Source organism: Malania oleifera, chromosome 10, assembly GCF_029873635.1.
Source record: "Malania oleifera isolate guangnan ecotype guangnan chromosome 10, ASM2987363v1, whole genome shotgun sequence".
Lineage (NCBI taxonomy): Eukaryota > Viridiplantae > Streptophyta > Magnoliopsida > Santalales > Ximeniaceae > Malania > Malania oleifera.
Window position 1 is genome coordinate 62,461,399 of NC_080426.1, and position 15,957 is coordinate 62,477,355.

The following is a 15,957-nucleotide window of genomic DNA, read 5'->3' on the forward strand; positions in this document are numbered from 1 at the left end:
AATTACAACAAAGTTGGACATATAAAACCGGAGTGTCCATTACTTAAGAAAGATTCTAAAAAGAAAAGGAAAAAGGCCATGAAAGCTACTACTTGGGATAGTACAAGTAGTTCAGAATGTGAATCAAGTGACCAAAAGGTTGCTTATACCTGCTTTATGGCTTGGGACGATGAGGAAAGTTCCTCATCCAAATCCTTAAACAATTCTTGTAGTGATTCATCAAATGAATCCAATGATGAGTGTATGCCTTCTTATGATGAATTACAAAATGATTTATTCAAAGTACATAAGATGCTAATCAAAGTAACTAAACAAAACACATCATTGAAAAACAAGATCGATGGAATAATGAAAGATCTAGAATCAAGTAATATTGCTGAAAATGATAAAGATACAAAACTCAAGAAAATAGAAAATAAGTATGATGCTGCAATAAAAGAATTAGAAGCTATGACAAAGGAGTTAGAATCTAAAAATCTTACTGAAAATGAAAAAGTTTTAAAAATCAAGAAACTAGAAAGCAAAAATGAAAAGATGATAGAAGATCTTCGATCCCTATCCTCTATGGAATATAAGAAGGACATATATATTTCAAAATTAGAGGATAAAATCAAAAAATTATCTTAAGAATTAGAGAAATCACAAAAGAAGGTTGATGACAAGAAAGATATTGAGATAAATGATCTCAAAAATCAAATTGAAGATAAAGAAAAGATCATTTACAACTTCACAAAAGGAAAAGAAAACTTTGGCAAAATGATAGGCTCACAAAGGATGACCTTAAACAAAGAAGGCATTGGATTTAATGGGGTTGAAAATAAAAAGAAAAAGAATCTTTACATGGGTTATTTTTCAAAAGCATCCAAAGATTATGCTAGCACATCTTCTAATGCCTACACTAACACCATATGCTATCAATGTAAGAAAAAGGGACATATAAAGTTTGAATGCCCATTTAAGAGGAAAGATGTGAAAACAAAACAAGTTTGGAGAATTAAAGAAACATCCTTTGTTAAACCACCCGGGCCCAAGAAAATATAGGTACCAAAAATGAAATGATAAATTCTTTAATTTCAATTAATCTTGAATTTATGGAACATCATACAAATGTATTGAAATAGAAAATAAGTATAAAAAGCCTATCTTATTGAAATAAAAAGTATTAGGATACATAAAGTCTGGATGCTTAACTGAAATCAAAAGAAATAAAATATGAAGTAGTCAGCCGAATGACCCTGAGACCCAGCCAACTGACTGAGCTGCCGTTTTAGAAACAGAAAGTAGTCAGCCAAATGACCCTGAAGTCAGCCGATTGACCCTGAAGTCAACCGACTGACTAACGGAAAAACCCTAACTTTATTTATAAAAACTCGAGTCATTCGAGTTGTCAGCCAACTAACTTAGGGTTTCTCCTCTTCCTCGCCCTCGACTTCTTCCTCTCCTCAACCTCTTCTCCTCCAAAAACCACCAAATCTCATCTTCCATTTCCGAATTCCATCCCTACCACCTTCATTCTTCCACTAAGAAACTTCAAAATGCCAAGGATGAAATCAGTTGGAAGTAAGAAACCTTCCACTTCGTCTCACCACTCTAAAGATCTAGCCATTGAACAATGGCTTGTGGCTCCACACGCCAAGAGTTTCTACCACAATCATTTAAACATGACGAAACCTCTCCTCGGTAAAGTTCTTGACACTTCCTTCTTCACTGCTGATTTCCCGCATATCATTTCGTTATTCGAAGCCTTAGGATGGAAAAATTTTGTACCATTTCAAGCTAAGGGACATTTCCCGAACCTTATCAAAATTTTCTATGCCAATCTTGTTAGAAAAGAACACGGGCTTTCGACAAATGTTATGGGAAAATCTATATCTCTTACTCCGAAATCTCTTGCTAAAATTTTTAGAATTCCCAATGGCGAGTTTGAATGTCCTACTTTTGGCACATCTTGGATCTACGAACAACACTTCACTCCGGAAGAATTTCTACCTTTGGTGTTAGACCACGCACCCGTTTCTTTTGAAAGTCCTCCATTATATAAGCATTTGAATCTTCAGGCACAAATTCTGCAAAAAATCATTACGTATAATATCCTTCCTCAAGCAAGATCCCATGCTTGTGTATCATATGCCGATTGTTTCGTCCTCTGGTGCTTGCTCAAGGGCAAGAAACTAGACATACCGAGCCTTATGCTCAAATAAATGCTCTCACGAGCAGAGGCACGGCAAGTTACCCTTCCTTACGAAGGAGTCCTAAATATGCTCTTTGCAAAACTACAAATATCATCATCCTCCGATTTTTTTGTAAAACGTACCCACTATGATATTTTTAATTCTACAACTCTTAAGTTAATGGGGTATGAAAAATATGATGATGGATGGATTCTTAAGGGTAGCGGAAGTCAAGCTCATCCACCTCCTCCTGTTGCCGGTCCTCCTGCTTGGTTTAATCCTTTTTACCAACAATTCACAAGCTTTAGCCAAAACATGCAAACGGGAATCCAATCTCTTCAAACCAACTTCTCAGCTCTTCAAGCAAATTATTCTTCTCTTAATGACCGTTTGGGTCGCATTGAAAAACACCTAGCAAGTTCCTCTCGTCCCTCTGATCCTATGGATATTAGTTCTGCTCCTGTAAGTAATGTTGGAAGTGACGAAGAGGACTCCAAAGATGGCGATGGTGATGATGAGGAAAACACAGAAGAAGAACATGGTTCTGAAGAAGGCGAAGATGATGAATCAGGAGAAGAAGAAGAAGATGAAGCTGATGATAACTGATGTGTTCTAATGTGATTCTTGACAAACTAATATTTGTAACTTTTTGCTTGTATTTCAGAATGTAATGATAAAACACTTAGCTTGGTCACATTGCTTGTTTATTTCCCCTTCTTTTTGATTGATGTCCAAAGGGGGAGAGTTTGTGAAAAGCAAAAATGGAATTATAACTATCTATGCATGGAATGTTTATCCTTATGAATGACATGTATGAAACATTTATGATGATGTGTGTATGATGTATGGAATGATGTATGTGTATCTATGATGTATGGAATATTTATGGAATATGGCATATTTATGATCTTGAGGATCTTGAGAATATGGATATTTATGACTTTGAGCACATGTTAAGGAATGCATATAGTTAGGGGGCGTTTTATCCTTATCTTTGCTTCTCATTTGTCATCATCAAAAAGGGGGAGATTGTTGGCCTTACTAGGCTTTTCAATCTTATTTTGATGATAACAAATGAAGATGATTTAACATGTGTTGTTGAGTGATTCTATTTCAGGAATATATAACTCATCTCACATTTGTCATGGATGCAAGCTTGGAAATCAAAGACAAGTCAAGTGAAAGCTTCTCCGAGTACTTAAGCATCAAAAGACTAAAGCTTGAAGATAATAAGAGCATGGATATTAAAGAACACTCAATGAAAAGCTCAAAGTATCTTAAAGCTTGAAGACGAGAAAAAGACCAAAGCATGAAGACTTAAAGTGTTCAAGAATGACAAAAAGCTTAGAAGTCTTTATGTAAGTGCTTTAATATTTAAATATCTTTTGAAATATTGTTGAAGCTCTTTAGGGGATATTTATGGACTTAGAGACCTATTTTAAAAACCCCGAAAAATGTTTTATGAAAGATCAAAATATGTGAGCAAAACTAAAATTGAAAAATCATCAAAAATTCAGTACAAGGTCTACCCAGCCAACTGACCAGAAATACTCTGGTTCAGTTAGCCAACTAACAGAGAAATACTAGCTGAAATAACTGTCCAGCCGACTAACAGTACCCAGTTGACTGACCCAAAATGAACTGTGTCTCGCCAGCCGACTGACCATTTCCTGAATTAATTTCTAGGAGACAGAAGGGTGTCAGCCGCCTATTCAGCCGAATGACCCTGTGAAATTACACTACCCAGTCGCCTATCCAACCGACTGACTCCACGGGTTTTTAATTTTTAAATTCCAATGGAAAAATTTCAAAAATTGGTTTTTCAAATAAGAACGTTGTAAAAACTTGGAGGACACTCCAAGTCACTTGGGGAACAAGGAAACTAATCCTAGAATACCTATAAATACTCATTCAATCCCAAGATTTTAATATACAAGCAGTCACACAGCATACTTTCATCAAATCTCTTAATCTCTTTCAAAGCTCCATATTGCTCAAACTCTTGCTGAAGAAAAATCATCTGAATTGCTACTGAAACACCAACTTAAGGTTCTCATACTGAGTTTTCTAAAATCACAAAGGAACGCTTGGTGAATTCTACTCTTGAGCTTCAGTTCTATTTCTTATTGGTATTTAAATTATTAAACTACCTAGAGCTGAAATTGTACTAATATACTCTTTTTTAAGAGTGCTTTTGTACGCAGTATTTTCATCATAACTTGTGTAGTTCTTGGACGATTTGAGGTGTTCGAAACATTGGCTAAGCGAGTGGATATTGCTTAGAGAGGCGGGCTCTAGCCTAATTGAAGGAGTGATTGAACGAGGGTACATCATTTGGAGAGGCGGGCTCTATCCTACTAAAGGAGTGTGTAAACGGTGTTGTTCCGCCTGGCAAAGAAACTAATTTTAGTAATCCTTTGGTGGTTTGCCAAAGGCGAGGACGTAGGCCGGGTATAAGCCGAACCTTGTAAAAACAACGGTCTCACTCTCTCTTTCTCTTACTCTTTATTTTCAGCAAATATAAATTGCGTGGATGATTTAATTTGTAATCATATATACTACGTATATTTGGAAATCAAGTAAGCTTAAAGTCTAATTTTGATTTGGGTTGCGGAAACCGAAATGGTGTACTTTGGTTAAACCATACTTAGCGGAAACCATAAGGGAGTACGTTACTTGGTTAACGCCCAAAGATAAATAACTAAGAGTTTATTTGAATTCTAAATTTTGGGAAGAGTGTGAATGTTTTGTTGTATATTAAATTGAGAAACAAATTACATTCTCTGCAGGGCTTACAAATTCGTATACGCAGAGCTGCAAACAAAATAACTATCTTGATTGGATATTGTGGTTGATTGGAAAACTTGACTGGTTTGGTTGATTGATTGATTACTTGATTAAATACTTTATTTGTATATGGTTTTGGACTGGATATTATTGTAAGTATAAGTTGTGTATTTGGTAAATCAACAAGAAGTCAAGAATATATTAAAAAGAAATTTTTAAATCCAATTCACCCCCCCCCCCCCTCCCCCTCTCTTGGGACTACACCTTTGTTTTCAGAGATCATAGCATCTATATCCTTTTTTGAGTTCTCGAGTGCCCAACAAAGACATCTTTAACAACATGAGGAGATACTTTTCCTAACTATGTGGAAGTTGGAACATAAATAAAAAACATGCACCCAAAGACACACAGCATAGCAAAGAACATGGATGCTTGAACGGTGGACAATATAGAAAACAATTTGTCCCCTAGAGCTTGGAGGGAATCTTGTTTAAAAGAATAACAAGCTATAAGAAGAGCATAATCCACATAATTTTAGAAATACGCAAAAGAGTAGAGACTGTACTATGCCAAGTAAATGTCTATTATGCCAAGTAAATGTCTATTTTTCCCTTCAACTACTCCATTTTGCTAAGTGGTATGCACACATAATGCATTATGAATAATCCCTTTGCACAAGCAAAAAGATTAAAGCTCATTTCAAACAAATTCAAACCTGTCTTCATCCTTTAACATTTCCTTAAACCACAGTTAGAGGCAGTGCTAACTAGATGAGCTATCATGGGAAGAAGCTTTAAAAGAATGGTGAGAGCTATCTTTGGTGATCCCTTGGATTCTAGCATATATCTTGTTCATGGATGGTTTGGATTCACTAACAAAAATATGATTAGGATGGGTTGAGTCCACGACTCAACCCAAACAAAAACCTGGCAGCCACGAACTCTACCCATTGCCTCTTACTCATCTCCAGAACTAACTGGATGATGGATATTGAATTCCTCCCATATATACTTTATAGCTATAATACTCATTGATGGATTTACCTTCTTGCTCATATATTAAAAAGTACTCATACATGTCAAAAACACAAGTTTGATTTTTATCTTGTGAGAAAATTTCACCAAGATCATGCCAAATAGCTCGATTGTTCCATAAAACATCACATTTGCAGCAATTCATGGCTCCATGCTATTCCACAATCACACAAGCAATATTTCATTCTCTTTCATCCAACCTTTATAATCTAGGAGTTTGGAGATGAAGGAGAATGCAATAGATACTAGGACTTTCTTTACGTTAAGATGAACACACACTCTACCTGAGACCACAACAAATAGTTGGAGGATACAACCAATTTGATGGTTGTTATTTTATACTTTTAACAGTATCAACCAAAGCTCTCTCCACAGAGGCCATCAAAACCACTGCCAATACACTACAAGAAGCAACAAACAGCACAGTAACAATCCACAATCAGGAAGCACACACTAGCATATAACAGCACTTCAAAACTTCAAAGGTCTAGAACCTCAAGAGGCAGCTGTGACCACAAAATTGAAGTTACAATATACTAGGAAGAATCACTTGACCACATAAAATAGGGCAGACCACAGCAAAGCACTGCAAGCACTTAATAAACAACCTGGCAACAACAACAGGCATGATGAGCGAGTGCAGGCAAGAACAAGAAATAGAGTCATTGAACACCAATCTAAACTAACCAGCAACTAAACCAGATTGCAAACAATCAATCACGACCACACACAGCATCAAAAGAACATCATCATGCCATAACCAGCCAATGGAACATCAGAGCTATAGCAGTATACTAGAAATAGTATATAACTAACTCACTGACCTTGCATCAGCAAACCACTAAAACATAAAGCATCAACCTTCTGCACAGCCTAACCAAGACAAATAGCATCCCTAAATGACTCTTAAACCAGACAGCCAGATTTGAGAACTGACTCAGGAAAGATAAGAAAAGACAAAAAATATAATCTTCAAAATCAACTCAAATAAATCAGATTTGAGGATATCAATGCTCTGATACCGTGTTGTAAACACATTCTTAGGATATATGATTATTGATTAGCTGTATCCTGAAGTGTGTAGGAGATATAAGAGGAAAGTTGAAATATAGGGGGAAATATGGATTTGAGGGCAGAAGATTTTAATTTTCGGTATTTGGCAAACCAATAATGAGGTAGCCCTTTTATTCAATATAATAATAACAATTATTAGATAGAAGGTTTCTCTCACCACGGGTCGCAACAGCTTCACCAGAAATTTGTGGCCATTAAGCAATATTCAAATCTGTAAGATGGCCACTGTAATGTTCTAGATATTGCTTGTTTAATAGATAAAAGGGCAGTGCATTCAAGGAAAAAACCTGAAGAAAGACGCTGCAGCAAATATTTAAAATAATTTGCCTTTGCCATCTGTATAACATTTTGATCTGAGAATGAGAGGTTCTCCAAAAGCTCCTTTGCATCTCTAGCAGCCTCATTGTCATCACTACTTGACATAGTCACCAAGAGTAATATACAACCCTGAGTCTTTCCAATGCTGTCTCGAACCATATCATTTTTTGATAATTCTGCTAGTAATGCCACCGCTAACTTCCTTTCCCCAGGACGACGTCCAAGAGAGCGAACAATATATTCAATTGCTTTATCAACTTTAGCAACTCTTTCCTGCATTAAATTAAATTTCAGGAAAAAAAAAATACGAAAATTATGAATGCTTATTATATCTATAACAGAAAAGGTGAATAGCATGCATCAAAAGGACAATGGAGGTATTCTTTTTTTCTGGTCAAAAAGAATAAACAGCCGCAATAGGTACTCTGGACCAAAAATGAATATAATATCTATGAAGTTCACCAACACAATCAATATCAAATTTGGATATCCAAGTTTGACTCCAGAAGACCTCCATCAAACCCAACTTAATTTAAAATGGATTCATTGATTACTTTCAGTATCCACATATCTATTCCCGACTTGGATCTGGATCTCACCTTTGACATGGAAAATGACCAATAAATATGGGGACCCTGTAATGAAATCTAAACCAAAGTATATCCAAATCCATAAATCCTTCAAGCACCAAAGGCAGACTATGTGCATCCAATCTGATTCTAATCCCTTGGCAGGCATACACATGGTAGCTGCACTCTATTAATAAAACTTTTAGAAGAGTATATGCTATTTCAGTAATTATGTGGAACAAGGGGGGTCATTTTTATCCTTCAAGTCCTATTATTATTAATATATAAAGTGGCGGACCTGGACTTGTATGTAAGCTCCAGGGGACTGCAGACTTGGTCTTCTCCCTCTAATATCTTCCTCTCTTCTCCCTGTCTAACCCTAAGTGCTGTATTTTCTTCATTGAAACTTCAATTTATTTCAGATTTGTAACATGGTATCAGTGTGTTAAACTTCTCTAAACCTGATTAATCTGACTTAGTTGCAGCCACTTCTCTTCCTTTCTTCCTTCCTTCCTCTACCTTGTCAACTCTTAAAATAGATATCTCTTCTCTGGTTTGAGATTCGTCTGGAGTTCCGTCTCCTCTTCTCAGCCATGTGCAACTCTGGCTTTGTGGGGCTCGTGGTAGTTTGCAGATGTAAAGGAAGCCACATATTTTTTCCTGGGTACTGCTGTTACCATTCTGATGCTTCCTCTGACTAGTTGTTGAGTGATGATACTTTTATGATGGGTGACTGTACGTGATCTCCTGGTCATGCCTGCCTATGCTTCTAGATGCTGCCAAATTATTTATTGTCAGCACTGTTGTTTAAGTGCCTGCATTTCTTAGTTATGGTCTTCTCTATTCTATGTGGTCAAAGTCAATTTTGGCAGGATTAGTGAGAGGCTATTTCAGCCTGTGATTCCACCTAGTTTACTGTAACTGTGGTCGTAGCTGCCTATTGAAGTTCTAGAGTGCTGTTTTGTGCTTGTGCGTTCTGCCTAAATCTGCATTGGTGCTGTGTTCTTCATTCTTGGTACTGATGTGTGCTGATTGTGGTGCATTTTGGGTGGTTCTTATGGATTCTACAAAGAAAGCTTACGCTGATATTGTTAACATGCAAATCAAAACCATCGAATTGGTTGGATACTCCAACTGCTTGTGCCTACAGGCAGTGCAGGTATTAATGCAAACAGGAAGTCCATGTATCTGCTGCATTGTCCACCATCTCCAGACTCCAAGGATCATGAAGATTGGATGAAAGAGAGTGACAGTGCTTGAGTGGTTGTGAAATAGCATGAAGCCATGAATAGCTGCGAACATGATGTTTCATAGAACAGCCAAGCATGCATAGAGTGATCTTCGTGAAAGCTTCTCCCAAGATGAAAATCAAACTCATGTTTTTGACCTGAATGAGAAGTTTTTCAAATATGACCAAAAAGGTAGGTCCACCGATGACTATTAAAAATTCCCAAGCATATGCATGCAGAACTCAATATCCACCAACTACTTAGTTCCACTTTGAGATGATTAAGAGGCAACAAGCATAGTTCTTGGCTGCCAAGTCTTTGTATGGGTTGACTCTTGAGCTCCAATCTATTCATGATCAGATTCTTGCTGGTAATCCATACCATCCATAAATGAAGCATATACTAGAACCCGAGTGGATACCAAAGACAGAAGCCAGTCCACTTCTCAAGCTTCTTCCCATAATAGTTAAGGCATGGCACTACCTCTAACCACAATAAGGAAGTACTGGAAGACTGAGGACGAGGTTTGGATTGTGATCATGGCAAAGATAGCATACCAGGATGAGGAATTTGTCATGCAATTCTTGCATTTACACACATTGTGGTAAGGAAACCCATACATACCAGGATGAGGAATTTGTCGTGCAATTCTTGCATTTACACACATTGTGGTAAGGAAACCCATACTGTTCATCGCTATTGAGATCCCCATCAAAAACTGATTGGTGCCAATAAGTGCATTGTCGAGGTTAATTTTACTATTGACATTTTGAGTGCACATGACCACTCCTATGGAGCATAGTAAATCATCTACCGTGTCCCAAGAGGAGTATAACAATCTTGTCCACATGGTTCAACAACTCCAAACTCAATCTTCTTATCAACCCCAAGAGGAAAGCCAATATATAAAATGGGCCAAGACAACTAATCACACCCCATAAGAGATCTAAAATCCTCCAACTCCCTACAGCTCAAATTAATACCAGCCAAACCACTTTTTAACCAAATTAATTTTCAGTCCTGAAATCTTCTCAAAAGTTTTTAGCAGTGTGAGTACCTTGCGAAATCTTTTAGCACAATTCTCTAAAAAGAAAATAGTATCATCAGCAAACTGTAAGTGAGACAACTCCACCTTATCCCTACCAACCACCAAACCCCTAATCACACCATATTCCTAAGCACATGACTGCAGCGTACTCAAACAATCCACAGCCAACATGAACCAGAAGGGAGTTGATGGATCCCCTTGTCTTAACCCCCTATACATCTCAAACCACTTCCTAGGCTCACTATTAATAATCAAAGACAAATTGGTCGAACTAAGGCAAGCTTTGATCCATTTATACGATAAGAACCCAAAGCACTTCTTAACCATCTACTTATCCAGGAAATATTCAAATAATCAAATTGTAAGCTTTCTCAAAATCTAATTTAAAAATAATGACTTGTTTACTCTCCTTTTAATAGCCTCTACCCCTTCATTAGCTACCAAAATTGCATCTAGAATTTGTATCTCTTTAACAAAAGCAGATTGGGCTAATGAAGTAGTATCCCCCAATACCTACCCAAGTTTCCTTGATAAGACTTCAACAAGAATCTAATAGATGCTAGCAACTAAGCTTATCAGTCTGAAATCTCTCACCTTCCTCAACCTTTCCTTTTTGGGAATAAGCGCAATAAAAGAAGAATTAATGCTCTTACACACTACACCATTCTTATGAAAATCCCCAAAAAAATCATTCAAAACAGCCCAACTATCTTGGCAAAAAGCCAAAGTAAAACCATCCAGACCTGGAGCTTTATCCCTATCCATCATCATCACTGTCTTTCTTATCTCTCCCATTTCAAACAGCCTCTTGAGCCAATTAGCAAACTCTTCTCTGATGGGTTCCCAATCAAGACCCTCCACCATCAACCTATTCCCACATAACTCAAAGCAAAGGGATTTTAAAAAATTAGTAATCCCTTCCTCAATCTGCAACTGATCCCTCACCATCATACCTGAATCCAATTCAAATTTTTAATCAAACATTTCCTTCTCCTCCCATTAGAAACTCTATGGAACAATCTAGTATTACAATCCCCATCCTTGGCCCAAGGAACCGTAGATTTCTGACACCAACTTCTCCCTTCTCTAAACAAAAGCAATTCCATCTCATTACACAGATGAGCCCTCCTGTCCCTTTCTTCCTCTCACAATAAACCACACTCCTCTAACAAATCTAAACCTTTTAAATTATTCAAATCCTTTTGATCCCCAATATTCCCAAACACTTCTTTGTTCCTCACCTTAACCCTATCTTTAACAAAACCTGGCTTCTTCGTCAGCCTAAAACCTACCCGCTCCTGAATTTGGAACTCCTCCCACCATTCTTAAATTCTTTCCCGAGAAGACGATTGAGCCAGCCACATATTCTCAAATCTGAAGGGAATTTAATGTCTGTTGATTCCATTATTTGGAGTTTAGAAGTTTTTAGTAGCAATTAATCTTAAAAGAGGAGAGTAAATATAAATTTTACGTATGTTTTTTTTTTGTTAGAAAGGAATCGTCCATTGAATCAATGGTGGAGGATTGCCCACCAAAGAAAAATTTCCAGGTTAATCTTCGTCATGTCTAAACTTTCTATCAGTTTCAAGAGAAATTATGAAATTATTGCCCAAAATATTATTATACCCCGTATGTGTTTTCTAATGTACTAGGCATTCATAGGCAAATGTACACAAGAATATTGAAAATTTATGATAATCACGGTATAGAATTTTAACCCACTTTTTATTGCTTTTATTCCTGTGGTCACATTTAGCAAACATAAGGTGCCAGTGGAATAAATATAAACTAACATGCACAGATCAATAGAAAATCAAAGTTAACATGAAAGTGCACTAAAGAAATATGTAAATTTTTATCTATAGTTTAGATAAAATATGTAAATAATTGCATGTTATTGTTTATGACTTAAAAATATACAAATCTGTGCATACAAGCAATTCTTTCCAATTCCATATTACTCATCTAGGAGGTTGCATGATTGCATCAAATCAACCCATAGTATATTCTAATCCTTCTGTAAATTTTTTCTATTTATTTTTGGTGAATATTGTCACATTTTTCAAGAAGGGTAATTATGAGTCAATGGCATTTGAGAATTGAACTGCTTAATTTTTTTTAGATGGTGGGATCCTTCATTTTGATGCTGTATGTGCATAGGGTCATAGCAAGCAATCAGCTGGTGAGAGGTGAAGTTGGCACCCTACTAATTGACTACCAAATTTCAAGAGAATTTAAAACTCATTAATTTTTTTTATTTTTATTTTTTTGAAAATGACATCCAATCAAATCTCACACATTGCACAGGTCGCTACTAGTTATTACTAATATATGAAGCGGACAGACGTGGAGCTGTAGATAAGATCCAGGGGACTGCTGAGTGGGTCTTCTCCCTCTCTTCTCTTCCTCTCTTTTCCCTCTCTAACCCTAAGTGCTGTATTTTATTCACTGAAACTTCAATTTATTTCGTATTTGCAACAAAAATAAAATGCTATACAAACTTACAAATTCAGATTAATGAGAGATTAAAGTTATTGCATATGCCTCATCACCAATAACAGAGAAAGAAACTGACATAGTCGGTACATTGTACCTAAGCATCATCATATTGCCTAATTGCCTTATCATCAGAAGGAGAGAAACAAACTGATATAGTTAAAGAAAGCTATACCTTTGCATCATCACTGTCCTTTGCTAGGATGCAAAGAACAACAAGAGCATGATTCCTTATGTCACGATTCTTTGTGCCAAGAAGTTCAATAAGAACTGGTACATAGTTTTCCAGAATAGCCCACTCCCGGTGTAGGTCTCTTTGCTGACATAGATCTTGTAGCTGTCCTAGGGAATGAAGCACATCTTCCTCCTCATCTGATTGGAGTTTTGGTTTCATTGAAACAATTGTAATCATTGTGTTTCTATCCTTCCATTCTTCAATTGATTGCCGTAAGGTTTTATTAGGCCGTAGAACTGATGCGTCCAAAGGGGTCCTTGTGAGGGGACATAATTTATTCCCATCTGCAAACCACTTCTCAATCGCACTTCTCTCAAATGTCTGCCCTGAAGAAGTTTCCACTGGTTCCACCATAACTTCCCGTGTGATTGGGCAATAAAATGACTGGAGAGGTTCTAATGGCTGGCTACGCAAAGAATTCCGCTTGCTGAGATATTTCATTTCTTTCTCCCTGGGGGATGAAGCAGCATCTGCCCTTTCCAGCAAAGCAATTATTTGGTCCATTTGTATGGCTTCTGCCTGGTCCTTTCTCAGCCGTGCATTTTCTATTTCACTCTTAAATTCTTCAAATTCCTTCTTCAGTATTGACCGCTCTGTTGAAATTCCAACAGCTTCTGCAATGAGAACAAGCAACTTATTAGCATAGGAACGATCAACGTTCCTCTTCTCTATTCCTGATTCAATTTTCTCCAGAATCTCTTCCTCTGCCATAGCTGCCTTAAATTCAGCTCCCTCCATAATATGCCGTAGCTTTCCAATCTCTTCAATTATACCTGATGAAAGATCCAGTGAGGCCAGAGGAATGAGGCTAAGTGCATGGCTGATATCTCTTGTAGTCTTCTGTATGCGTTGAACTATCCCCCTGCACTTCATTAAGAGATATACTTTGTTTCTCTTGCTGCACTCCAGTGTTAGCTGCTTTGCAATTTTAATTGCTTCGCTGAGAATGTTGATGGCATTTACCAAGCTCTCAGGATGAGTGGTGCTGTTTCTATTCAACTCTTTTAGAACAGGGACGACCCTTTCCAGGTACTTGCCAAGTTCCACAAAGCTCTCCTTCTCAATAAGGACATCATTGGCAGCGACCACAATTTCAAGAATGCCCTCCACGGCTTGAGAAAGAACTTCTGAAGCAGGCACAACAGAGGCACTTGTAACCAAATCCAAAGTCATCCTTTTGCACTAACTTAAAACACTATGTACTTATGTAGCAATATTGTCTAATGCCATGATACCCAATCCACTCTATCCAAGTCAACAGAGCTGTACATACCCAGAACCATTTTACGTTGCAACAACCTACATCCAATTCCATTCCAGAGAAAAATCAGCTCTCGTTATTGGCTTGAAAAAAAAAAAAAAACCACCGCCACCAAACTGCAATAGATTGACCATGAGTTTAACACATTAGCAAAATCTGGAGGTGACCCTCCATTTGGTTGCCAAGAAAACCGAAGAAAAAAGGAGAAAAATTGAAATTCGAATTTTCTGTATTGAGTTATCATGGTCTTCAAGAAATGGAGAACCCAATGCCAACAAACAAAACACGCTTGCTAGACTCAGCTGCGTGTTATTCTCAGATGACAAATAGCGGAAATTTAAAATTCAGACGTCCAATGTGCGAATATACATGAATTTGATATTAAAAGTGCAAATACACGTGAAATTGATATTCATTTAACAAAAACCATACGCTTTGCTTGGCAGCAACTAAAAAGGCAAAATTCGGAATTTTTTTATTCAGAGTGGAACAACAAGCTAGACCAAATCAGTCAACGGCTAACGCGAACTAAATGGATATGTTCAACGATTATTACCGCGTCCAAAAGAAAACCAAATAAAAAAGCTGACCTGAGAAAGTTAACGTCCATGAAAATTAACAAACCCGCCGCTCTGAAGCTGAATCAAAATCTTGCAGCACACAGGATCTGAATTTCCCCAAACAACGAATTGAAAAAATAGAAACCTAGAGGGGAAAAAAAGTCATGAGATAAAATTTAGGACACGGAGAGAGTGGGCTGGAAAAATGGGTCTGGCGAGAGAGGAGGCCAGAACCAAACAGTTCCACAGACAACACCATGAAAGTAGTTTTTGTGCAGCATGCTGGTGGTGTTCTTGAAGCATCGATGCTCTCTCTTTACTGGGCCCCGAGAAGCACAGAAATATAGTCCGCGTATTTCTCCCCAGCCTGTCCTCGTCTCGAGTCAAGAGTGACCGCGAGTCCAAATTCCCAACTCCGAAACGCTGCTACAAAGATTTTCTCCCCCTCCCACAAGCTAAAACCCCGCCTAAGGAAGGCGACTCTAATTGACTGTTCCACAATCATCTTCCTTGCCCCATCTACACCGTAAAATACATTTTCCTTTTCGAAAATCCAAAACTATAGTTCATGTTATTTGTCTTATGACAAAGTTTACGATATGATAAAATATATTCATTAAAATCTCCGAACTTCCTTCCTCATATATGTATATTCTTATCATGAATGTTGCTCTTAAATGATTTTTTGTCTTTTTTTCAATTGCGATTTGCCATTTTAAATTTGTTTTCCAATTTTTATACTTAATAATTATTAAATAATTCTTTTGGCATATTGAAATTTCGTTGCAGGACCATAACAAGTGGTAATGTTACCTTTATTGTTTTTATTTTCCAATTAGTGGAAAGAATACCTTTTCTCATTCTATTTTTTATGAATGTAATTATTTTAAGGCATCGTAAAAAATACTTTTAAGTTATTGCATGCTTATTGTTTTTTTGTAGTATATGTATGATACAAAAGTCATTTGGTATTACTGTTAAAAATTATAAAAATAAAAATTAAAAACTATAAATATAAACTAAAAATTAGAAATCAGAAACATGTTTGGATAATATTTATAAAATTAAAACTTAATTAAAAATGCTCATTTTTTGTCTTTAAATCAAATAATATTATAAGAATAATTTAAAATAATAAATATTTAAAAATACTATAATAAAATGAAAATTATTAT

At 36.7% G+C, this 15,957-nt stretch overlaps 1 protein-coding gene across 1 annotated transcript in view; it reads right to left on the minus strand.

Annotated features, from left to right (window-relative positions):
• LOC131166208 (U-box domain-containing protein 44-like) overlaps positions 1-15,355 on the minus strand; it is a 62,849-nt gene extending 47,494 nt beyond the window's left edge. Inside the window, exons 1-3 of the mRNA XM_058124554.1 lie at positions 14,813-15,355; positions 12,902-14,260; positions 7,354-7,657 (exon numbers count right to left, since the gene is read on the minus strand). Coding sequence (XP_057980537.1) covers positions 7,354-7,657; positions 12,902-14,134 — 1,537 coding nt within the window. The 5' untranslated portion in view covers positions 14,135-14,260; positions 14,813-15,355. The remainder of the gene's footprint in view (positions 1-7,353; positions 7,658-12,901; positions 14,261-14,812) is intronic.
• Positions 15,356-15,957: the final 602 nt, after the last annotated feature.